The 26,285-nt window shown below is 44.3% G+C and overlaps 2 protein-coding genes across 3 annotated transcripts in view; one reads left to right on the top strand and one right to left on the bottom strand.

The window, feature by feature from the left end:
* The first annotated feature begins 200 nt into the window (after window positions 1-200).
* Window positions 201-8,798, top strand: LOC139747357 (ionotropic receptor 21a-like). The gene is given in 11 exon segments (XM_071659564.1): window positions 201-733; window positions 1,616-1,816; window positions 2,198-2,284; window positions 2,541-2,673; window positions 2,916-2,949; window positions 2,951-3,108; window positions 4,147-4,352; window positions 4,781-5,072; window positions 5,529-5,736; window positions 6,711-6,869; window positions 7,717-8,798. Coding segments are annotated over 11 exon segments (2,340 nt in total). The 5' UTR covers window positions 201-213; the 3' UTR covers window positions 8,059-8,798.
* Window positions 8,799-18,081: 9,283 nt separating this feature from the next.
* The window catches only part of LOC139747284 (uncharacterized), a 169,280-nt gene continuing 161,076 nt past the window's right edge, over window positions 18,082-26,285 (bottom strand). For both annotated transcript variants that reach the window (XM_071659392.1, XM_071659391.1), the window contains 4 exons: window positions 25,861-25,981; window positions 24,121-24,422; window positions 22,822-23,381; window positions 18,082-21,821 (listed from right to left, as the gene is read on the bottom strand). In XM_071659392.1, the coding sequence (XP_071515493.1) occupies window positions 21,466-21,821; window positions 22,822-23,381; window positions 24,121-24,422; window positions 25,861-25,981 (1,339 nt within the window). In that variant the 3' untranslated portion in view covers window positions 18,082-21,465. The remainder of the gene's footprint in view (window positions 21,822-22,821; window positions 23,382-24,120; window positions 24,423-25,860; window positions 25,982-26,285) is intronic.

Raw genomic sequence — 26,285 nt, forward strand, 5'->3', positions numbered from 1 at the left:
CAAAATACGTCAGTAACCACCCATTTGACACATCAGGAATGTACATGACTGAACGAGTGACTGATTGATCCGTGTAAGCACAGCATACGACAGACTCCATATTGCCTCCATCTGCGCAGCCGTGAAGGCCGGAGAGACACGCTGATATAACAGCAGGAACGTATGAATCTTCCGGGACACCCTGGTAGACAAGAGTCGAGTTACACAGACGATATGAGTCTGGCGGGGATGGTCGTGGTGTGGGTGGCTGTGTTAACCTCGGCCCGCTACATCCAGTCTCTGAATAGAACGAGGTTAATTGGTTCTGGCGATAAGACTTTACTGGCTGTCGCAAATCATTCCAACCTGGAGAGACATGCCATCGTCTTTAGCAAGGATCACACCGGACGAGGAGAACTAAGTTCCCCCGAAATGATGCTCCACACACGGGCATTGCCCGTATGTAAGCCGTCCCATGGATTACTTCGGAGAACCGTGGCGATGAGGCAAATGACACAAGACAGCAGCCCGACGCGGAGGAGCTCTGGCCCCAATACCTCACACACTAGCATACTGGATGCTACCCTGGAGGCTGTGGAGCAGGTGGTGACGCAGCACTTGGGTCACTGCCTGCTGATGCTCGGCCCTTTTGTCAGCGACGACCCAGGATTGGAGAACCTGCTGAAGAAGGTGATGAAGCAGTCCTTGATGCCCACACTCGTCGTGGGGCCTCGTACTGCTACGAGCACTACAGGTTTGTAATGGCTAAAATGCTTAAGATTTCAGGATGTGTCGCAGGTCACAAACTTTTAGCTTTAGTGGGAAAAAATAATCATGTATTGAGTAAAGCATTTATAGCAAGATGCACAAACATGGTATTGAGGCTATAGTGTAAGAGGATAACACAGTTATCTAGGAAACTAAGAAACTAAGAAGACAAACAAAAAAATAAAAAAAGAAATAGATTTTTACCACGATTAATCACCCCAAGGATCCTACATGGTGAAGGTCCCACATTCATTGCGTACTGTTTTGATTAATTGTGAGTTTCCTTTCTCAAAATCCTGACGTCCTCTCTATTAGAAGTGTGTGTGTGTGTGTGTGTGTGTGTGGCTGGGAAGGAAGGAGGTGGAGGGAGAGTGTTTGTGACTGGAAGGGAGGGAGAGATATGGAGGGAGAGATTTAAAAGTGACTGGGAGAGAGGGAAGTGGAGGGAGAGAGTGAAGGAGTATGTGGCTGGGAGACAGGGAGATGAAGAGAAAGAATGAGAGACTATTATGTGGAGGGGGTGAAGTGAGACAGTGTGCGAGTATGTTGGTGGGAGGGAGGGTCAGAGTGAGGGAGTATGTTGGCGGAAGGGACGGTCAGAATGAGGGAGTATGTTGGTGGAAGGGAGGGTCATAGTGAGGGAGTATGTGGCAGGGAGGGTGGGTCAGAGTGAGGGAGCATGTGGCTGGGAGGGAGAGACAGAGTGAGGGAGTACTGACTGGGAGGAAGGGTCAGAGTGAGGGATATGCGGTATGCAGGGTGGAAACCAGAAGCCATGTCCATAAGTCTCCAGAAGGAATATGGCTACCACAGGAGGCAACATGAGTGACGGCACCTAGAGCACCTCTAACCTCTGTAACCTCACCAGAACCAAGATCTGTACGATCCTTTGCTACAGGAGAAGCCAGGAGCGGCAACGTGAGCCTGGTGAGCGGATGTGTGGCCTACATGAAGCTGGTGGCACCGGGAGCCGTCGGACCTCAGCCTGGTTGGAGCATGGCGCCTCACCTGGCCTCCGTCACCGCACCACACACCTATCTCTTTCTCCTGGCACCACACACCACCGATGGTCAGTGCCTCCTGCTTAAGAGCAAATTTTATTTCGTTTCTTCCCCACAACCATGGATGCATGTCCTCGACAAACGATGCATTCCTTTTCGTCCGCTGACGATACAGCCTCGTCGAAGGGTGACGCATTACACGCAACACACACACACACACACACACACACACACACACACACACAAGGTAGTGTTAAGAACAGAGGACTGAGCCTTAAAGGGAATATCCTCACTTGGTCCCTTTCTCTTTTCCTTTTTATTTGAATAATGAGACATAAATCCCGAGTGCACTTTCGTATATTAAATCTCCAGGGGAGACTAGGAATAAGACAGAGGATCACTGCACAGTCAAAAGATGTATATTTATAGGAGGCCCATTGTTTCAACAGCTGGGAACACGACGCCTCTGCTCCTGGACCCTAACCTCCCTAGCGACGTCGAAGCCTTCCTCCTGCTTCCTGCTCCTCCTCATACAGGTGAGTTACCTGCTTGTATCTGTTTCCCTTTCACTCACCACTCGCTATAAACACACTGTGGTGGTAGTGTTGACGTGTCGTTTTCAAACAGTGTAGTGTACCTGGTGAGTTATGTTACTCAACCTGTCGTATTTGTGGTTGTGTGGGAGGGTGTAGGGGGAGAAGTGGCTCTAGCAGTCTCTTTTGTGACTAGGCTTGTATCTTATGGGGAAACTGGAGGGGGTCATGCAACACTCTGTGGTGGTGGTGTCGTGAGGTGTTGCAGGCGAGGTGCACGTGTACCGTCGGTGTCTACACTGTGTGGGTGGGGGCGCGGGCGTGAGGCTGGTGGACACGTGGGCGGCGGGCGGTTTCATACACCAGCGTCCCCTGACAGACGACCAGCTCAGGTGAGTGCAGCTCGTTCAGCTACCCTCGACCTGCTCATTGGTCCTGAAATGCAAGTTTACACCGAATTTTAAGATAATTCCTAAAGGCAAACACCGCTATTAGAATGCAGTGTAACGGTAAAAATACGATAATCTGATTATGATAATCTCCTTAAGTTTATATCTAAAAAAAGATGGAACAACTAACTTCTCTTCCGTACGTGAACGCCAGAGTCTGTTTGTTATTCCTCCCTTCATTGCAGGGACTTCCACGGCCACGTCTTCCAAACGGTGACCTATGGACTTTCCTCCCTTCGTCGACTACACCAGGACTGAGGACGAGCCAGGAAAAGTCACGTTACCAAAGGACTCTATGGATATTCGCATCCTACAGACGGCAGCCAGAGCCCTGAATTTCTCCTTTGTTTTGCGGGAGCCTGCTGATGGGCAGTGGGGGTAAGTGGGCCAGAGACATTAGAGTTTTGGGACGGATCTGATGGATACAAAGAATGACAGGCCCCTAATTCGCCTGCGCTAATAAGTAGGTGTAGGTCCTTAACCTGCCCCTGCAAGTAGGTGTGGGTCGTTAACCTGCCCCTGCAAGCATGCGTGGGTCAGTAACTTGTCACCTCCTTTCTTCACCCTCAGACCCTCTTAAGTCTGATGCTGATAATTCCGTTCTACACATTTCAACTCACTTTCCCTTCCTTCCTCATAACAGTACAAACTCGAACATATCCTCCCTTAATGGGGGAAGCAATAACCTGGCTGAATTCACATCAACAAAAACGCAATATCTGCTTATACCTCATTCTAAACCTCATTTTGTTTCACTGTTACACTTCCAAGCATTACAATTTAACTCTGCAATAATATTAAGACGTTCAACATAACCACATCTTCCACACTCTTCTAGACCCCACGTAACAAATACGAAGGATCCGCTTCCCTAGAGTAAGGATACTGCTTAGAATGCAGGTATGAGCAGTGATTACGTATCTACGGGGACCTTACTCTCCCCCTGTATGGAGCTCTGCTCCTACAACTTGAATGGTTCTTCCTCTACCATTCTCTTAGCCAGAGTGGAATTCAAGTCTTTCCAACCCAGTGATATTCTTGTTGTCGCTGCTCTTCAACCATCCTTTTCCATCTGCCGTGATGTTGGTGTCCTTTCTCTGTTTTACAGATAGTATGTAGCCCATTTCTCTCGTAGGGTGTCTGCTAGTATCGCAGCCACTACGGTTTAGACCCGTGGCACACGAGTGGCTGCTGCTTTTCATAGTTTCTGTGTGGATTGCAGCCACACCACGACTGACCTCTACGGTGTCTTCCACTTGAACTGTGAAGCCGTGGAACTCTCTTCCTTCTTTGTCCTTCCCTTTTTCTTATAATCTTTCTACGTCTTCATCCGATTTGTCCACGAGTGGGGTATAGTTTTACCCAAGCCATATCCTTGACTATAAACGAAACAAAAAGTAATGTGTCTGAGGCCAGGTACCTGCTGGCGAACGGGTCGTGGACAGGGACGGTGGGCACCGTGCAGCGTAGCGAGGCCGACTTCTCCCTGATGCTCTCCATCACCTGGGAGAGGACCTACGCCGTCAGTTTCACCCGCGCTTACTACGTCGAGCCCATGACCTTTGTTGTACGGAAACCCGGCCCGCTACCTCAGTGGCAGGCACCACTGAAACCATTCCACTGTAAGCAACATGGTCTCTTTGCCTCATTGCATGATGAGAAAGCTAAACCTTCCATTGTTGAAGCCTTCCAGTAACGCTAGTCAGACCTTCTAGTGTGGTTAACGCAGCTAAGTCCTTCTCTTGCAGCTGCAATGGCCCAGGACTACTCACAGTCGTTAACACAGTCCAGTCTTTTCACTGAAATGATAAGGTCCAAGCAGCTTTTCATGATAATGTTGGCATCCCTTACCACCATTAGTAACATAAATCATTGCACCAGATGTTCCACAGTAAGATCGTTGCACCAGATGTTCCACAGTAAGATCGTTGCACCAGATGTTCCACAGTAAGATCGTTGTACCAGATGTTCCACAGTAAGATCGTTGCACCAGAAGTCATATAACCCTACGGTATAACTAACGTGGCTCCTTCGACGTGTCTTTGTGCAGGGCAGGTTTGGTTGGCGGTGGCAGTGAGCGTCCTGCTTTCCGGCCCCATCCTGTGGCTCATCCTCCGATCTGTTGCCTCCTCATCCCTACCTTCCGGCGAGGGTGGAGGAAGCAGAGAGGAAAAGGAAGGAGGAGGAGGAGGAGGAAGAGGAGGAGGAGCAGGGGGAAAGGAAGGAGCGTACCAAGCGAAGGTGAGGAAGACCGCGGCCCGGGACGGGGACCACAGCTTCGGCCTGGTGTACCTGTACATGGTGGCGCCCATCTTCGGAGAGCCCGTCCCGCTTTTCCCAAGGTGAGCGGCGGTCTCTCATTTTACTCACAGGCTGGGTTCATGTCCCTTTTGTTCTGGTGTGTGTGTGTGTGTGTGTGTGTGTGTGCGTGTTGCCGGACTTCACCTGATCGAGGTTACAATGCGAGTGAAATATAAACTCTGGTGAGACTTATCACTGGGGGTACAGTCTCGTTGAAGAACTTCTCACCCTAAAGAAGTCTATATTTCCCTGCTACTGGAAGAAGCGCAGCCTCAGGGCTGCACGAGAGCCTTTAGAACCTGTGTATCCACAACCACTGTCTCCGAGTGATGTATGTGTGGCCTAACAAGTTCATGGCTATGTAGGTGTTACACAGAGTGACAGCCTGGGCCCGTGCAGATTACATAATTTTCTTTTTTCCTTTTGGTCAGAATTCCTTTTTAAGCAGTGACAGAGGCTCACTGTACAGTGGACTTTGACAACAGTTTGTCTTCCAGGTCGTCAAGTGGCCGTGTATTCTGCGGGATGTGGTGGTTCTTCTGCATCCTGACCACTACCATGTACCGCGGGAGCCTCATCGCTCGCCTCACCGTGCCAGAGCAGAGCCCCACCCTGGACGCCCTGGAACAACTGGCATCCAGCAACCTGCAGTGGGGAATGCTGGACACATACGGTTCTGGGTATCAGCTCTTCCGAGCCTCGAAGGTACTGTACCGTCCTATGATCTCGACACTAAGAGTAGCAGGATGAAACAACGTATTTGCCATTGAAAACCACCAAAAATAGTGGTAAGGAATAGCATTTCAAGGATCTGGTGTTTGAGGCAATATTGGGAGGGTCTCGATCTCAGAGCGTTCCAGGTACACCCACAGGAGATGCCATTCTATATATACCAAACGTTTTCTCTTGGAAATTCAACCTTTCATGATGAGAACACTCGTCCTGGTGTAGCTCTTGTTTTTCAGAAATTTTCTCTAGAAGTGGCCAAGTCTTATGTTCTCCAGAGTTTGTTCCTAAATGTGCCACACCTTGTGGTGCAACTACTTCGTCAGAAGAAAAATTTTCTGTGCATCTTCATCTTTCATGATATGTTATCAATGCCCTATATCGTGCTTGAGGGGGAAACTGCTTCTGTGTTTCGAATAGGTTGAAATGCTGATGGTGATACTACCTCCTGTCTTGTAGAATATGTTACATATATATATATACCACATCTGTATATATATCAGGCATTAATTTTCTGGACGGAGGAGAAAGTATACTGTCCACGCATCTCCTGAAGGCGACTAAGAGGAGTAGAAGTGAGGGGGCTGGAAATCCTCCCCTTCTGTATTTCTTTCCAAAAAGGAGAAACACAGGAAAGAGACAAATGAAAATCTTTGTACACTAAAGCTCGGTCACCTGTTCTGGATGCTACCTCGCTCACACGGAAGATAATAGCGAACGCGTAGGAAAAAAAAAAAAATCTTGCTGTGCTTAGAAATTATTATCTTATAAATAAGAAGGACTGTTAGAGGGGATGTATTCTCTGTATTTCACACATTCCTCCCATTCTCCGCTCGAGAGACTACCTCATAAGTGCCTCTTTACAGTTCTCTGTTCCAAAACATATATCATTTCCATTCTAGAGATTTTGTCATGAGAAACAAAAGTGCCATAAGAAGTACTTAACATTTCAGGTACCGGTTTACCAGGCGCTCTTCCAGAAGATGGAGTATTACAATATGAACTACTCCATGGAACGCGTCTTGCAAGGTGATTACGCCTTCATATCGTGGAAGACTTATTTCAGGAACCTCATTGCCCGTGATTACACCGACAGGAATGGTGTCACCCAGGTGAGTTCCAGAGGTCTCCTATACGCTCCAGAAATCCCATGTATTTTCCAGGTGTCATATACCTTCTAGCAGTCACAGGTATGTTCCAGAGGTTTCAAGTATGTGTCACGTGCTTTAGGTACGTTCCGGAGGTCCCATTTATGTTCTACAGTACGTGAATGCTGGTCATTTGCCAGTTATGTTGTGTTATGTCGTCCCTAAGTTAGCGTTTTTTCTATTAGATGTGAGGAATTATCCAGCCACTTCACCTCACATTTGCCTTAAGAGACCACAGTGACATTCCAAGTTGAAGGCCTAATTATGTTATTACTGAGGGCTACTCGCTTAACACTGCCTTTAACAAGTTGTTTCTTCTTCAGTTTATGTAGAGGTTTTTCATATGCTCTAACACCGTAATTATCTTTCCTCAAGTTGCCTTAAAGGATATTAGACAAAGTTAGTATTCTAACGCCTATAGTATTTTCTATATTCAATCTGAATCCTCATGGCCACACCTGCCTTACACTTGCGTGTGGACATCTGCTTCTTAGTTTAGTTTTTGCTTCTATGTTCAAATGCATTACAGTTGCATCAGTGTCACCGCTTCTAGCCTTGTCATCTGGGACTAACACAGGGCTCTATATTATTGGCTTCCCTCGCTCACACAAACCATGCGACTGTTAGAATTACCCAATCTCAAATCTTACATTTGGGTTTAGATAATTTTTTATATACCATTATTGTAGAATTCGTATTTGGAGAAATTTTGCTGAGCAACTACCAGTTATGTCTGAACCAATTAGAGCTGCAGTGTACAGATTAAGAATACGCTGGTGTGCATAGGTAATACAAAACACTATTCCCTCAGGTTCACATCGCCCGCGAGGAGTTCTTCCCAGGTGGGTTCGGCTGGGCCTTCCCGATGGACTCGCCGTATCTGGCCAAGTTCGACGAGGTGTTCCAGCGGTTGATAGAGTCCGGCCTCATCGACAAGTGGATGACGGACTTGATCCGGCTGTCGGCCTCTGAGAACCGGGAGGCGCCCGAGGTGGTAGAGGCAGAAGGGTTGGAGGGTTCGCGAGCCTTCACAGTGTATCATCTGCAGGGGATCTTCTTCATCATGCTAGGAGGTTACCTGATGGCGGTGCTGGCCTTCGTATCAGAGGTCCTCCTGTTCTTGTTCCTCAGCCGGCGAACGCTGCTGCCGTAGTCGCCCTCCCACAACACACACTAGACTCAAGGAACCCAGTGGGCAGGGTTTGTCTTCTTGTAGCGCATTTCTCTACGAGAGGTGCTGAATCTGTCACCCGTCAAAACGAGGCCACGTTTAAACCAAATCAGTTCGTCAGTCCTCCATAGACCACATACATAGACCTTCACAACCTTATCAAAACATAAGGATGGTGTAGCAACATTGATACATTTATCGAAAAAAGCTAATTCTTCATCAACTTAAAGGAAATCGGTAAATTTTTTCTATAGTTTCTTGAACCATATTAAATCTTAGTAATACCAATGTTTTTATTTTTTGTTCTTTCCACTCGTCTATAAATAGGTCTGTAACTTTACACATCTTCCCATGTGACATTTTCTTCTCTATCACCTATTGATCGCCAGCTAGTACCATACGTCCACATCACTCCCCAGTGTCGACTGTGTCCCATCTGATAAAGATCTCTGGTGTCAGGAAGCTGTGATTTGGTCCGTCGTTCTCACGTGATCTGAAAGTAACAAATAAGTCCAGGTGCATCACTGCCTCAAACTTTCCACCCCTCTGTAAAACTTTCAGCAGTAATTCAGTACACCTTACTCTCTCACCTATCTGGAGAGATATGCGAGACATTGGCCAGATTTTCTTTATCTTTACAAGATACTGACGTCATTTTTAAACATTTTCCTTCTCAATGGGAAGTCTAACTAAATCACTGATCGATCGAACTATTCTAAGTTACTTTTAAAGCCTCACTATTCATAGATATAAGCAAACGAATAGATGTATGTTTTTACAATGAAATACATGTACATACCCACCATTTCAAAGGAAAATGAGTAAAGGTCTCGAGAACAGACATAATTATTTTTGCTACCCCTTTGAAATTTACATTTTCTATGATAGTTAATAAAAGAAAACTGATCAAAATAGATAGAAACTATGATGTTGGGAAATTCATAAACACGATAACAGGATAACAGAAAGGTGTGGCGCCAGTGTTCTTGTGATGAGAGGTAGGTCATGGTCATTTGAACGGTGTGTCACCAGAGTACTGGTGAAAAGAAGCAGGGCTGTCAATACCTTATCTTGGGAATCAATAATGGGAGACACAATGGCATTGATACCATGGCAGTGCTTGACCCTCAAAGTAGTAATAAGAGAGGCAGGAGAAGGTCTAAAGAAGATGTGCATAGAGGAAGATTAGCTAAAAGTGAAGCTGGCCTGTATGTGGTCCTACACCAAATTTGATCAATAAAGGCTTAGGTTGAAGTGCACGGTCACATATGAGAATGTCATTACTGTGAATTTGAATGTGGCATTCGTAAGGGGGTAACAAATGGGATGAGGAGGCAAGATAAAAAGAGGAAAGGCAAGTTCCTTGAAAGCAACTTTAGCAAGTATGATAGTGGGTCCAGGTCTGAGTATGGTCTATGATTAAGCCAAATATGTTGGTGCGGGGAGACGGTTCAACGAAAGAACAGTTGTATGCAAACTTTTTGCAACCCTGCGGCGAGCCATTGTAGATTCATGCAATTTCGAAAAGGTTCCCTTGGGGTACGTCCTTTGTTCCCTTCTGCTTAAATGATAAAGCCATAGAAGATGTGTTCTTTTTTTTGCTTGAGGATGATCGACCTTCGGTATCAGCCTCTTTTGTGGTATAGCGTCAAATGCTTTCTGGTAGTTCAGATACAGATAATCTACCCAGCCTCACCTTCTGTCTAAACCGAAGCACATTCTCTCATAGAAATTTAAGAGTGTTGTTTCACATGACCGCTTGTCCCTGAAATCATGTTGTCCCTCCTGTTGAATACCCCTCTACAAGAAGTCATGTATTTGCTTCATGATTCTCATTACTAGTATTTTACAGACCACTCTTGTCAGGAAAACCGATCTGTATTTGAGCACACTCCACGATCTTTTTTCTTTATCTTCCCCAATCCTCTTGGCACTTTATCTTCTTCCAGCCGCGCACTGAACAACAATGCAAGTGGTACGTCAACAGGACCTGCAAACATCTCATCGCATACGCGCGCGTGTGCACAGAAGATGGTTTGGTATATGTACCTCGTCCGTTATGTTGAAGAGAATATTTCACTTGGTTTGTAATGAATATTGGTACACGTGCACACAAAACTTAGATCGTCACTGCGTAAGAGGGTGAACGGCATGAAGACCACAGAATAACATAGAATTACGTTCTCATACAACGGAATGTCGCGAATATGTATAAACAAATACGCTTACTGGAGACTTAATTTTTGAATAGCCTTAAACAGCTGTTCAGATCAGACTGATTTTTCCGTAAATGAAAAAAAGAGAGCTATTTCTCTGTAAGCTTATCCAGAAAGGGTAGATTTTCTCTTAATTCTTATCATTACTATTTTTTTTTTTTTGTGGTGGTACTTATTACCTTTAGGGAGCGGACACCGACCCTGTCGACCTTGAAAGACTTGTGAGTCGATCGTCGTGGCTATATGGATTAAGGTGAAGTCGACCGTGACACAGTCATGAGGAGATATGATGAATGTAACGGATATACTAGTCATATCAGAACCCTATGAAGACGTACGTTATACACTGCAGAACGCTACAGTGATGAATGATAAATAATCAAATAGTAATTAAATGATAACTTCGTATAGTGCTGAGTGAGTGTGTAATAAACCTTCACGATATACTCATATAAATCGATGTTTATATTTATTCATTTATAATATGCGTAGCGTCTATCATAACACATGACGAAGCATAATACTGTATCATGATGACCAGACAAATCAACGCTGTCAGTAGGAGGTATGATATGTATGGCGATGGGATGAAATCTCCGCCTCACGCAGTGGGTGTCCATACTTCAGAGTCTTCCAATGTCTGAGCAAACGTGGAAGTGATCTGCGGTCACTGTACCGTCTCCAGGAGAGAATGTGGCCTCAATATTGTTAACTTTCCTTGCTGACAGTCGACCTGCCATGTTTCTGTCCTGACGGAGACTATAGACACTTTCTAAGGGATTGACTCTAATCTATATTGTACGACTTCTTACTAGCGAAGGATGATTATCTTGAGGGTATATTCCTGACCGTTGGTATTTCTTTACGTGGAATACTGAGGGGAGAAAGTGTCCAGAGAGAAGGAGGATAAGAATACCTGCTGTACTGTGTTGGGATGAGGCGGGTGGAGTGTGAGGCGGCCGACTCCCTCACCACTAATGGTAAATATTAACACGAGTATGACGTCTACGACCACTCCTGTTCCCATAGCTGCTCCCACACCCTAGCAGTACCGTACCTTGTATCTTGGTACCTGTGTGCCTTACCATACGCCCTGGCCCACATCCTAACCGATCTCCAACTGCTCCAGGCCATTCACCCCGTCCTTGACTCCGCCCATATAATCCTTGGTAGCTTAGAGACACTTGTATATGTATATGTCTTGTCACTGCCAAGTTCCTATTTGTCAGGTTGAAATGAGAGATTCAGTTTCTTTGTTCTCAAATGTTTGGGCTTATAAGACTTTATCAGAGGTTAGCCAGATTAAAGATTAACTGGATATCTAATTTCCTTAATGTTTTTTTTTTTTGAGGGGGATGTGGGTTGGTTTTGACCCCTGTTTACCTGTCGTGTTACATATTCATCCACCTGCTAACTACAGAACATTTGACGATCACCTTGATGAGTGGTCTCAGACCACACTGACATGTCATGATACCGTCGGCCGAGGGAGACCACAAGGCCCGAAATGGTCTTTTGGGAAAGTCGTCTGACCCTAGGGTGCCACCTGCACATTGTCACTGTCCACTTTCCACTCGGATCTGAAAGCTTGCCCTTGGAACAAGGAGTCCTCTGAAACAGCAGAAGTCACAGGAACCAACAGAGTCGCCAGGGAGCGAAGGTGTCGACACCAGGTCCCCCCGATAATGACCTTAGTCTGTGTAATTTCATCCTGAAGTCTGACACGCTTGAGGGCTCACTGCTAAACTATATCGATCACCTCCTCCAGTGGACGTGTCACATCCTCCCCCACACTCCACCTGACGTCAAAATACGCGTCATGTGGCTGGAAGGTATGCAAATCGTCGCGACTTTCACAACTGTCTTGGCTAGTCATATATATATATATATATATATATATATATATATATATATATATATATATATACGAACAAAGTGCATAGGAACGCGCACCTTAATAGAACATACACACCTCCAACAGCCAGGATCGAATCCGGGACCCCTGTGCGACAGGAGGAAAGCTACCGCTAGGCTATGGGCCCATAGCCTAGCGGTAGCATTCCCGCCTATCGCACAGGGGTCCCGGGTTCGATCCTGGCTGTTGGAGGTTTGTATGCTATATATATATATATATATTAGATCAATCAGGACCCTCAGCGTTTTATAGCCTCACTGCTGTTTGCTAACACCCAGACTCAGCGTGACGACCCTACCATCCCGGTTCTCACTACCTGTCTATCTTCCCTCAAGTTTACCCGTCAGTTCTACTCTGGATCTCACTGGTTTGCGGAGATACTGTTTTCTCTGAACTGTTCCGTTGCGACGACCTTATATGACCTCAGGTTTCGCAATGACTCTCCTCTACTGCTTCATATCGCGTGGGATCCTTATCTTAATTGAATATGATATTGCCTGCGCCTCGTCTTCACATCAGAGCTTGATCTTGCATTGTCCTGATGTGCCCTTTCACTCCCTCGTGACCTCCTCGTGTATGTGCAACACACCTTGAACTATGAACCTTGTCTGAGGAGGGGGTCGTCTATTCAATCAGTCGCACATATTATGTGCGATGTCATCATGGTCTCCAAAAATCAAATTACTTCTGGTTTTTGATTACCCTTCTGCCTTAGTTTCCATTTTAATTCATTTTTCCAGTTTGCTGGAACTTTTCTTAAACTTTCACGAAGTTTTATGGAACTTTTCTTGATATTCTGTGTCATAAGCGTCATTTCACACCTCGATATTATGTGCTTTGGTTTCTAATGATAGCTCATGAGTCGTGCGACTATCGATAGACATTTCATAAATGACATTTGAGAGTTGTATGTTCATGAACTCCACAGTTCTCCCCGGAGGGTTTCCAACACTGTCTTAACTATAAGTAAATTCAATCCCTTTTCTTTACAAAGTCTCCCGAGAATTTGAATGATTCGAACAAAAACTTTAGGACGAAGAAATACTGGAAGACATAAGGTGTTTTCTTTCATCTCTAGAGAGAGAGAGAGAGAGAGAGAGAGAGAGAGAGAGAGAGAGAGAGAGAGAGAGAGAGAGAGAGAGAGGAGGGAGAAAGAGAGAGAGGTATATATAGGCTCAAAACACCACCACACACACTCTTTTATGTACTCTTACATGCTAATCTACTTACACAATCACATGTAGGGCACACGTGATCTCCAGCACTCACGTAGCTACGTTATCATGGGCCAGGTGCCAGATACAAGACGCAAGCACATACATGCCCAGTAAAAGCACACACGGGAAGCATAGAACCAGTTAGAGACGGGCTCGTCCACTCACACAGCTAACCCAGGTGACATGAACACTTCCACAACACAGCAAACCTAACCAGTCCATGGGAGTTACCAGTTAACAACTCTCCAGCACGCAAAGCCTGAAGATTACTCAACCCGTATCTAAATATCTAACACATCTACGTTTTCAATCACGAGCAATGAATAAGTTCACGGATTTATCAGCTTGTGTTCCCAGCTCCTTACATGGAAACCGTCCGGACGCCATGACTGATGCAGTAAAATTACAGTCTCCTGTTATGATGGACTGGAGTTTGTAGGCAACCCCGTGATGCATTTGTTTTCAAAAATGTAGGTATGAATAGATGAAAGAGGATGTTCCTGACTTGTAGAATCCATGCGGATAGAAAAATGTGACACACGAGTTTAATCCAGTTTAAACTTTGGAGGTGTTGGCCCCCCTCAGGCAAAGTCCAATAGAGTATTATTTCTTTTTATTTACTAGAAAGTCATCATTCATTCATGTAACGTGTGTATATACTTTTAAAGTTACTCGGGAATCCCATGTGACATTCGAAACTGATGTACAGGTGTGTGTGTGTGTGTGTGTGTGTGTGTGTGTGTGTGTGTGTGTGTGTACACTGCGAACTGTGGTGGTGGTAGTGTGTGGAGGGACGTGTAGTGGATGTATATCGCTTGGTGCCTGTGTGTATTGGCAATATATGTCGTGTATGTGTGTAGTGGTAGTGTGTAAGTGGTATGTCGCCTTCTGAGACACTCAGATGATACGTGCGTTGTATTCTTTCATCCCATTTCTTGGGATTTATACATATGTGTAAATGTATATTTGAGTGAGTGTGTATATACATAATTTAAGATATATGCAACGAACTGAAAATGAAAAATGGAACTGTAAAGATTCAGTCACCATGGTAAAGTTGAGGTGCCACAACTAGAGCTGTCGACAGCAGGGCCAGGAGCCGCTTCACTGACCATTCTTTACAAACAGTTTAAAAGACTCAGTAAACATCCATGGTTAACGAAAGGGAAAAGGATTAATTAATTAGGCAATTAGCCTGTAGTTAAGGTAATTCTTTACATTCTAACGATCAGGAGGATAAAATTCTTGAATATTTTTACGGTTAATGTGTCGGCCAAAAAGGCGGTCTGTAAATGATAGACGATTAATGATTACTGGAAGTTCAGTTTATCACGGTCAGGGTCTGTGTCCTGACACTTATAAATCATTTATTTCTGACCATAAAGAACTAGTATAAACCCTCAAGTTTGTAACAGTGAGGCGCGGCAGGTCTACATGCAAGGTGCGCCTACATTATAAATAAACCTGTGTGAGGAGCGCTTACTGTAGACATGGTAAATGTAGGAATGGAACTAATTACATACGAAAGGGGACCCTTTATTAAATAATTATACGTAGTTGATGTGCGAGTTCTATTCTATTCTTTTAATAGGCCAGTGTCCTCCAGTGATTTTAATTTGATATATATATATATATATATATATATATATATATATATATATATATATATATATATATATATATATATATATATATATATATATATATATATATATATATAAAGATAGATGAATGGATGGATAGATAAACAAAGATATATATATATATATATATATATATATATATATATATATATATATATATATATATATTTTTTTTTTTTTTTTTTTTTTTTTTTTATACTTTGTCGCTGTCTCCCGCGTTTGCGAGGTAGCGCAAGGAAACAGACGAAAGAAATGGCCCAACCCCCCCCATACACATGTACATACACACGTCCACACACGCAAATATACATACCTACACAGCTTTCCATGGTTTACCCCAGACGCTTCACATGCCTTGATTCAATCCACTGACAGCACGTCAACCCCTGTATACCACATCGCTCCAATTCACTCTATTCCTTGCCCTCCTTTCACCCTCCTGCATGTTCAGGCCCCGATCACACAAAATCCTTTTCACTCCATCTTTCCACCTCCAATTTGGTCTCCCTCTTCTCCTCGTTCCCTCCACCTCCGACACATATATCCTCTTGGTCAATCTTTCCTCACTCATTCTCTCCATGTGCCCAAACCATTTCAAAACACCCTCTTCTGCTCTCTCAACCACGCTCTTTTTATTTCCACACATCTCTCTTACCCTTACGTTACTTACTCGATCAAACCACCTCACACCACACATTGTCCTCAAACATCTCATTTCCAGCACATCCATCCTCCTACGCACAACTCTATCCATAGCCCACGCCTCGCAACCATACAACATTGTTGGAACTACTATTCCTTCAAACATACCCATTTTTGCTTTCCGGGATAATGTTCTCGACTTCCACACATTTTTCAAGGCTCCCAAAATTTTCGCCCCCTCCCCCACCCTATGATCCACTTCCGCTTCCATGGTTCCATCCGCTGACAGATCCACTCCCAGATATCTAAAACACTTCACTTCCTCCAGCCTCTCACCATTCAAACTCACCTCCCAATTGACTTGACCCTCAACCCTACTGTACCTAATAACCTTGCTCTTATTGACATTTACTCTTAACTTTCTTCTTCCACACACTTTACCAAACTCCGTCACCAGCTTCTGCAGTTTCTCACATGAATCCGCCACCAGCGCTGTATCATCAGCGAACAACAACTGACTCACTTCCCAAGCTCTCTCATCCCCAACAGACTTCATACTTGCCCCTCTTTCCAAAACTCTTGCATTTACCTCCCTAACAACCCCATCCATAAACAAATTAAACAACCATGGAGACATCACACACCCCTGCCGCAAACCTACATTCACTGAGAACCAATCACTTTCCTCTCTTCCTACACGTACACATGCCTTACATCCTCGATAAAAACTTTTCACTGCTTCTAACAACTTGCCTCCCACACCATATATTCTTAATACCTTCCACAGAGCATCTCTATCAACTCTATCATATGCCTTCTCCAGATCCATAAATGCTACATACAAATCCATTTGCTTTTCTAAGTATTTCTCACATACATTCTTCAAAGCAAACACCTGATCCACACATCCTCTACCACTTCTGAAACCACACTGCTCTTCCCCAATCTGATATACATATATATATATATATATATATATTCCTATTTACAAACCATTCTGACTACAGTGAAATTATTGTGAAAATGTAATAGGTGTCTATCAATTAAGACAAAGCCACACAAATACTCTTTATGTGAACTTTCTAAATCATCGCTAATTTTTTATGAATTTTCCGTCATTTTCGCAGCCCATCGAGCAATACTAAATAGGGTTCGTCTTGGTCTCAAATGTTTCAATTTTTTTTGTCAAAGTAAGATCTATACTTAAGGGCTTAAATTTTCACTTTAATGAAGTACTTATAATTTTCAAACAATAAAAGGTATGTTTTGAAATCATTATGTTATAATTTTTCATGAAATAGTGAAGTTTGAATTAATTCAAATGAAATTGATGATTATGAATACAACGCATTTGTTTTGTTTACATTTATGCTGTGTTTATGTAATGGACAGACACGATTTTGATATGGGCCTGCAAACATTCACTACAGGGAAGATACACCAGTCTTAAGAATGTCCTATCGAACATATAATGAACCATCGTTGTTTATTAGACATCGGAGATTCTACGTACGCAACAAAGTCAATGGAAAGGAAGGCGTGCGCTGCAGTATTACTAGGTCTGTGAAAAGCTCTCAACTTTCTCTTTTTATGTTTTTGATTTATGGTCTTTATCGTACCAACCATTAGCGCAACTAAATTTCATTTTTTCTTCTTAGCATGCCTGGCCTTTTTATGTTGTCTACTAAACACATGATCGTTATGAAAACCCTAGTTTTTCAACATCAGCGCTATTTTCCTTGTTATAATGACAGACGTAAAGGAAATAACTGGCTGTTGATTGTCCTTACATGTGTGACAAATCACTCGAACAAAAAAGGAAATCATGATATCTGTGTAAGATATTGAGGCAAGAAACGCTTGTGCGACGCAGCCTTTACTGTAACTGTATTACTAGTGAACAGGGAAGCCATAAAGTGACGTGAACTTAAGTGACGAAGAGGATTTACAAGAAAGCATTGCCGAAGGCGTCTTCTCAGAACGTAAGTACCCGATAATATAGGAAGGTCACTTGATTTTTAAGTTAAATGATTCTCTCTGTATATATATATATATATATATATATATATATATATATATATATATATATATATATATATATATATATATATTACATAAATTGTGAATTCACGTTAATTATCTTATGCATGCTCTGATCAGTGATCAAAGATCACTCCAACTGGACGACAAATTGTATGTTTCTGGTGTGTAACGTTAACGCAATCAGGCAATACCAGGCACTCATGTGACTGACTAGTAGTGTTAACAGGAAGGGATTCAGGTCCCCTGCTCTCCACCTGGGCAGTAGTTGAACACTCCAGCCATGTGTCTGTTAATTTCTATGGAGTTATCAGGCTTAATGAAAGACCATAATACGTGTACGCGTCTTTATTCGAACCACAAAACATGGACTGTAGAAATTGCCCTGCACACACATAATGATTCTCACCATGACATGACAACTCACAGAACAGAGGCTGACGAAAACATAGAACCCAGCATATAACTTAAGTCGATGTTAGGGCTGACCAAGGGCTTACACAGGGGTGAGTGTAGCGTTCACCGCACGACGACGCCGTGTGTGGAGAGAGACAGGAAACCTGTCAGGAATGTGTGGTGTCGTCTCAGATGAGGACCAGTACTGCAGGAGTTACATGACGAGGGTCATTAATTGCAATTTATGACAACGAAAAAACTAGTCCTTGCAATATATATATATATATATATATATATATATATATATATATATATATATATATATATATATATATTCTTTACAATTGCCCCAGACCAACTTTCTAAAGGCTCCCTCAGCCTAATGCTGCGCAGCTTCCATTAGAAGGAAAATGTATACTTCTTTGGAGTAAGCTCTTTGTTGAGACTATACGTCAATAATCCGGCCTCACCAAAGGCGACATGTCTTCCACGGTGAAAATATATATATATATATATATATATATATATATATATATATATATATATATATATATATATATATATATCCGACTTTTGGCTGACACCAAGAGAATCAAGTTGTGGTCTGTGTGAAAAGCATGAGTCTGGTGTTTATTTAACTAAAACAGTACCTTTTGAATGAGTAGTTTCTTTATGTTATGATATTTATGTATGTTATTTTCAATTATGTCATTATTACTGGTACGTGTGTGTGTGTGTGTGTGTGTGTGTGTGTGTGTGTGTGTGTGTGTGTGTTTATCTGGCTGTTTATCCTTTTTATGACAGTTTTACGAACGGCTTTTAAACTACTACACATATTTTCAAAATGTTTGGTATGACTATAACATATTTTATTCATGTTGTGCATCGCATCCATTCTTAAGGTCAGATTTGATTACTGTCATTCTGTAAGGGGTTGACTACAGTCTGCTCAGTTATCACAGTAAGTTCAGAGACCATATCCATACCTAGATAACACAAAATTTGTATATCTTGAATAGATTACTGTTTATGATTAGGTTAGTTAATTGATGTCTTGTAATCACAATATATTCTGAGGTTACTGTAGGTCATGATGAGGTAAATAAATGTATGTCATGAAGAGTTAATTGTGCATTTTAAGGTTAATGTCTGTCTTAAAAAGAGGTGTCTCTTTATCTTGGGAGACAGCCCTCACATCTTGATGTTATTGTGTGTCTTTGATGTATTACTGTATATCCTGAGGCTACTATATATCTTGGAGAGGTTACTGTCTTTCCCGAAGACGTTCCCCGTGGATCAAAGAGGTCAGTCTGTGTCATAATTGTAGAGAAAACGCCTCAATGCTTGCACAACATATACATTCATTCTTAATCTGTCATTCTCATCCATGACGCCCTTTTAAAAGGTGTAATTATCATCTGTGACGCCCTTTAAAAGATGTGATTATCATTTATGATGCCCTTTAAAAGTAGTAATTATCATCTATGACACCATGTAAAAGGCGTGATTATCATGTGTGATTCTGTAAAATGCTTAATTAGCACATATGACACCCTTTAAATGGTGTTATTCTCGACTATGATGCCTTTTAGAAAGCGTAATTATCATCTGTTAAGTCCTTTAAGAGACGTGTTTATGTACCAATAATGCACAAATGGTTAACTCAGTAGAAGAAAGAACCTTAAGATTTTAGGCATGTTCCGCCAGTGGTCACATGGACTTAAGAATTCGCCTACTATACACAGGCGATAAGGATTCCGTTATCATAGCTAAAATTCCGTTTTCTTTGGCTTACATCAAATAAGGAGAAATTGCAAGACAGCCTTAGATTCCAGGACTGCGGCTTCCTTCAAGGGAAAGTAGTCTCACTTGTTCTGCACAGTGATCAGAGGTATACGAGTAAACGCACAGCTGGGACACATCAAGACGGCAACAACACGGAACACCTCCCTTGGGCAAACAGCAATCTAGCATTTGAATCCATTTGAGACGAAGAAAACTTGTAATACGTGATAATCTAATTTACACAATGGAAAAATATTCTATACAAAATCTGGATATATTACATCTAGTACGGCTGTGGAAACATACACGTTGTTCCTACGGAATACAGTCATGAGATTCTCCCAAGACTTCGTGTGGGGGAAATTGGACAGAGTCTTTGGTAGCTGGTGATCCTGCCAGCGAATGGAAGAGACACAGAAGTGTTCCCAGGACGTGGAGGTCACTGGTGGTACTGGGACAGGATTACTGGTGATGCTGGGGCAGGATCACTGGTGGTACTGGGACAGGGTCACTGATAGTACTGGGGCAGGCCCGCTGATGATACTGGGGCACGATCACTGGGGGTACTGGGGTAGGATCACTGGGGATACTGGGGTACTGGGCCCTGTTGAGGTAATCTATAGATCTGTTCATCAGGAATGCATTCACCATTATATATACGTCTCCTCAGATATATTCGTGTGAGTGATGATCAATAACCACCCTTTTGGGGATGATGGATTTCGTAATTTCCACACAGGGTGAATTTCAGCCCTGGCGTTGACACAGGGCGTCCTGCCTGCTGGCCTCACCCTCGTCTGGCCTCACCTTCATAGACACACATGACAGAGGAAGACGAGTGATAGTGGCATAGTCTTGTGTGCAACGACCCGAGCCCCGCCTACGGAGAGGAGCACCAAGAATGAGGGGGGGAAACATTGCCTCTTTCCCGTCTCTCTTTCCCCTGCTGTTCAGTGATATTTGGTCTTTGGTGATAAGTGCTTCATGTTAAGGCTCGTACGCTCTTATTTTCCAGGAATTTTCACACGAACATAAGACGTATTCTTAAAGGAGGTATTCACAAATCCTTCCTTTTCCCGTAAAGCACTGACAGTTATACCACAGGAGTCGGATGGTTTAAGGGGTGTCAAATCACTTTTCTTCCGTGTCGCCAAGGTTTACGGAGCGTGAAAGCCACAACACAGATCTATTCGTTCTAGCCTTATGGAAGGTCTCTCACAAATGGAACCATATACACCAACACATCTGTCCATAGCCACGAGTCGTCCCTTCGAGTCACTTCTTGTAATTAGGTTCGCATCTATGTACAAATAATCTTAAAAGTTAATGAAGTGGAATGCCTTAGAAACTTAGAAATATCTACTCTCCCATTCATTAAAGCTGTTCGTTAGAAAGACTGTCTTGGAATCACATTTATATGCTTATTATTTTTTTCTTCAAAGCGACAACAAGCCAGCTCTCGAGTGACCCTCCTATGGGTAAGGTCACCGGGGCAAGTCGAGTCACTGAAGGCAATCGTCTGCAGGGTGGGGTCATCATAGGTTGGTGGCGGCGTACTTGTTGCTCGAGCCTTCGATGCCCTCTTTGAGACGGTCGATGGTCCGCCGCAGCAGAGACATGAAGGCGTTGCGGATATCCTTGCTGAAGAGGAAGTATAGGATGAAGTTGAGGCCGAAGTTGAGGAACTCTAGATTGTTAGCGATGGCGCGGAAGATCTGGAAGTTGAGGTCGTTCCTCTTGTCGTCCCTGAAGGTGAGGGACAGGATAGCGGCGGGGATGTTGGTCACGAAGAAGGCGACAATGATAGAGACGAGCAGGAGCACCAGCCGTCGTTCCATGTCGTGGCGTCGCTCACTCATCCCCCTGGGTACTGACACGGGCGCCGCCGGAGCTGCAAGACAACCAGAGGCATAAGTAAGATGGCTCTAAAGTCCAACTTACCAGGAGGCTGACGCCATGTTGCATGTCTGCCTTCCTTAACACATCAGCTTGGACTGAAGCCGTGGTTCGTGAGTGTTTACAAAGAGCTCACTTACATCATCTGTGATTAGATATCAGAAATCTAAAGATAACGTCGATTATTGTATATGTATCTTGTGCTCTATATGGACACTGATGAACCATGGCATAACTATGATTTTACATTTGTTATCACTAGTCTCGCAACTAATTTTATTGACGTTTGCTTGAATACTGTATAACTCATGATTTGCCATCCGGCTTTGGTAAGTGGAAGGAGAGTTCAAGATGGTTTAAGCGAGTGCAAGGAACAGTGACTGCGAGATAACGAGAGGAAGGAATTTGATATGAAGATTCCTTCTGAGGAAACACATCTAGTCGTGTTGGTGACCAGAGGGACATGAGCTTCCTTCAGGAACATGAAACAGGACCATCCTGATAGAAGGAGGTTTATGAAAGCAGAGTTTCTTGAATGTGGTACCAAGGTGGGGCAAACTATCCAGTATTAGATACGTAAAACCACAAAAAGCGAATGTGAGAAAGAGGTGAACATTCAGAAAATGAGAATGCCACGATACTTCCATCTTGAGGAAGAGGAAATGCATAAGAATGGAATGCGAGACTAGAGAGTTGGTCAGTAAAGAGCTACAACGACAAGGAAATGAAGAAGTGAATTTGACAACTGTGAATATGATTACGAGAGAAAGAACCAGTGGCCAAGAAGTTCTCTTGTGTGCAGAACTGAACTGGCCGAGTGGTGAATGATAAGGAAAAATGACATCTAGAACAATATGAATGAGTGAGTGTGAATGACCCTTATTCACTAGCCAATTAGGGATGCAGTGGTTCACACACAAGATAGTGTTTGGCACATCAGTTGCACACACACATGTAGTCGCTGCAATTACCGTGCGTGGCTCAGCCATAGTTACCTGATACATTGATCATGGAGAGCCCGATGGTCTCCTTGTCCCCTCTACTGCGGGCTGTTGACTTGCAGGAGGAATTTCTCGTGCTACTGATGTCTCCCTCGGTAGGTTCAGGTTTATAGCCATTCCCAGTGATTTGAGGATGATCAGCTGCAACATAGTCCGTCCTGTTCACGTGACCATTGTTGCTTATTATGGTACTCTCGTGATTCACCGGTGGTGACATCTCGCAGAAATAAGTTACCGTCCCGGTGGCATTGGTGGGACTGGTGGCAGTGGTGGGATCGGTGGCATTGGTAGAATTGGTGGTCGTGGTGGGGCTGGTGGCAGTGGTGGTGGCGGCGGTGGCGTCAGTGGCAGGGGGTTCGCATTCGACCCGACCGTTGCTGGGGGAGTGGTTGACCATCGTGGTGTTGGCGTTGCCCTCGAGGTAGGACTGGGAAGGGATGGCTGACACGTCGCAGCTGATGCCCTGGGACAGAAGGAGGCGCCGCCGGCTGATCCGTTTGAATTCGATGATGATCCAGGTGTTGAGAAGCGCCAGCAGGATGGCCGGAGCGAACCTAAGGAGTACCCAGAGCATCTGTCTGTGGAATCATGGTTCTCTGGAACATATGGCCAAGCTTATTTCATATTACGATGGCATGTGTTGAAGATACAGCCAAGAGGAAATGTTCAGTGAAATGTTTGCACGTAGCAAAATGTTGAGTTCCATGTGACGATTTAATCATAAATGGGAAGAGTGTATATGCATCTAGGTGGGGCGGTGGAAAGGATATGTCCACTCGTATGGCTACATCAAATGTGTATATTTCTTTATGGGCTGCGCTGAACTATATGAAGATTGTCAGCATACGTGACGAGGCCGACTTTAGTATGAATGACGTCATGTGTTGTTTCCGTGAGTATTAGAATATGCTGTATGTAAGGCAGGAAAATAAAGATCAATATAAGGAAAGTTTTAATGCCGATGCTGAAAATGCCACAGGGAGCTACTCGTGTATGTGTGTAAGTCTGTCTCTTAACCCTTAATGATATAACCCGAGGGCCCCTTTTATGAGGCTCCTGCATCTTCAGGTCTGCACTACAATGAGCAGCAAAGATGGTCTCCCTTAAAGTGAAAAGTTCTTCGACGGGATTCAGTTCCATTTCGTTCACAGACGATGGCTCAACCTCGCCGAAGAAGACTTCACTCGTGCCGTAATCACATGCAGGCGGAGTCCGGTAACGCCTGTATATATGTATATGTGTGTATATATGTACCTATAGCCACTCGTTCGGACACTGGCAGTCAAGACCTACCTGACGCAGATCTCAAGCAGGTATTCATACACCATGAACCACTTCGTAGACACCATCTGCGGGTTCTCCTCGATGAGGAACCTGTCAGACGAGGTGCCGGCGGGGACGACCACCTTGTAGAAGGCCATGGGGATGTATATGATGAAGGCGATCACGAAGGACAACGCGATCCTGACGGAGGCCACGTAGTGGCTGTGGAGATTGCGGTACTTGCGAGGGTAACACACGGCCACGAACCTGTCAATGCTGAGCCCCACCACGATGTACACACTGGAGGCGATCAGCGCATTACCCACCGGGACCTGCGACGAGGCAATACCTGAGTGACGAGGCAGTGACGGAGAGAGTAGTGGAGCAGTGACGGGGAGAGTGGCGGAGCAGTGACGGGGAGGGTGGTGGAGCAGTGACGGGGAGAGTGGCGGAGCAGTGACGGGGAGAGTGGCGGAGCAGTGACGGGGAGAGTGGTGGAGCAGTGACGGGGAGAGTGGCGGAGCAGTGACGGGAGAGTGGCGGAGCAGTGACGGGGAGAGTGGCGGAGCAGTGACGGGGAGAGTGGCGGAGCAGTGACGGGGAGAGTGGCGGAGCAGTGAAAGGGAGATTGGTGGAGCAGTGACGGGGAGAGTGGTGGGGCAGTCACAAGGGAGTAGTGGGGCAGTAGAGTAGTATTTGTGGAGCAATAACGGAGAAGTGGCGGGGTATTTACGAGGGAGAAACGGGGCAGTGGCGGTGGGGTGTGACAGGTGAGTGTCGAGGGAATGACACGTTAGTGGCAGAGGGGCAGGGGTAGTCAGTGACAGTAGTGATAGGGCTCCATGAGTGTAAAACTCTCCACGTAATGCAAAAATAGGTAATCACACACATGCATATCCGTCATATATATATATATATATATATATATATATATATATATATATATATATATATATATATATATATATATATATCATACGAACTTCCAACAGCCAGGTTCGAACCCGGGACCCCTGCGTGGCAGGTGGAAGTGCTACTGCTAGGCTATGATCGTAGCCTAGCAGTAAATATGATAGAAAAGAAAACTGAGCCAATGAATATTTTAGCAGTTTTTCTTTAAGAACTTATGAGCATTTTTTTTTTTTTGAAGTCTGTGAAATGGATCAGCAGTGACCCATAGCCTCTCACATCATATCAGAATCAAGACCATTCAGCCACAACCTCTCATAACACAGTATCATCAGGACCAGCCAGCCACTGTCAGCAGCACACGCCATCAACCAGTGCACTACGCGTGTGTGCATAGCCAGACGACAGCTTGTGGACACAACGACTAGAGCACTTCCAGGGATGTCCATGTTCGGGGACATATGATCCTCAATGATAGGCCAGACAAACCTACGCTTCGTGTGATCCATGTTAGTTCTTCAACTTACATATACCTCTTATATTCATAGTCCAGCTTCTTAACGATGCAAAACAAACGAAACGAAACGAACCTATACTGCCAGATGACTTGTCTTTTCACATCATTCCCGGCTTGGAAGGTATGCCATCATCATAAGGATGATTAACATACTGGGAAATGGTTGCCACCCTCCCAGTCACTCCAGCCAACTAGCCACACACCTTTTGTTCACCGTGGCACTTGTCAAATGCCTTTAGAAATCGTGTCATTTCCCGTTGGATCTCTGCTACTCCCACCACTATGGCACTGTCTTAACACAAGGCATCTCGCATTCTACTCGCTCTCTCTCAACTCGACCTTACCTCTATGTGCGCGAAGTAAAGGGCGGCGGCGTAGGGAACCGGGGTGGCGTGGGAGTGTAGCGTGAAGGGCAGGAGCACCACACACACCAGCAGATTGGCTACCGCCAGCCACTTGAGGTACCTGCATGAGAAAAGAACACCACCAGGTGAGGAACCCCTACAACGTGTATATGTTGGGGGTCCTGTAAACGTCTAGGGCTGGGTAATACCTCTGTTAGAAGCTGCACCCTCTCAAGAACCAGTCAGAGGGACATTATGAATGACATTCATCAATTCAGTATGGAGACTGTATGGCCATTGTAAAGAAAGAATACCTGATTGTCAGCTGTCAACCTTCGAACAACATAATATCTTTCGTACTAAAGAAAATGGAGAAAAAAAAATCATAAAAAAGCGACCGCAAAGTTTAGCAGGAAGCACAAGGT

This window comes from Panulirus ornatus, chromosome 68 (assembly GCF_036320965.1).
Source record: "Panulirus ornatus isolate Po-2019 chromosome 68, ASM3632096v1, whole genome shotgun sequence".
Classification (NCBI taxonomy): domain Eukaryota; kingdom Metazoa; phylum Arthropoda; class Malacostraca; order Decapoda; family Palinuridae; genus Panulirus; species Panulirus ornatus.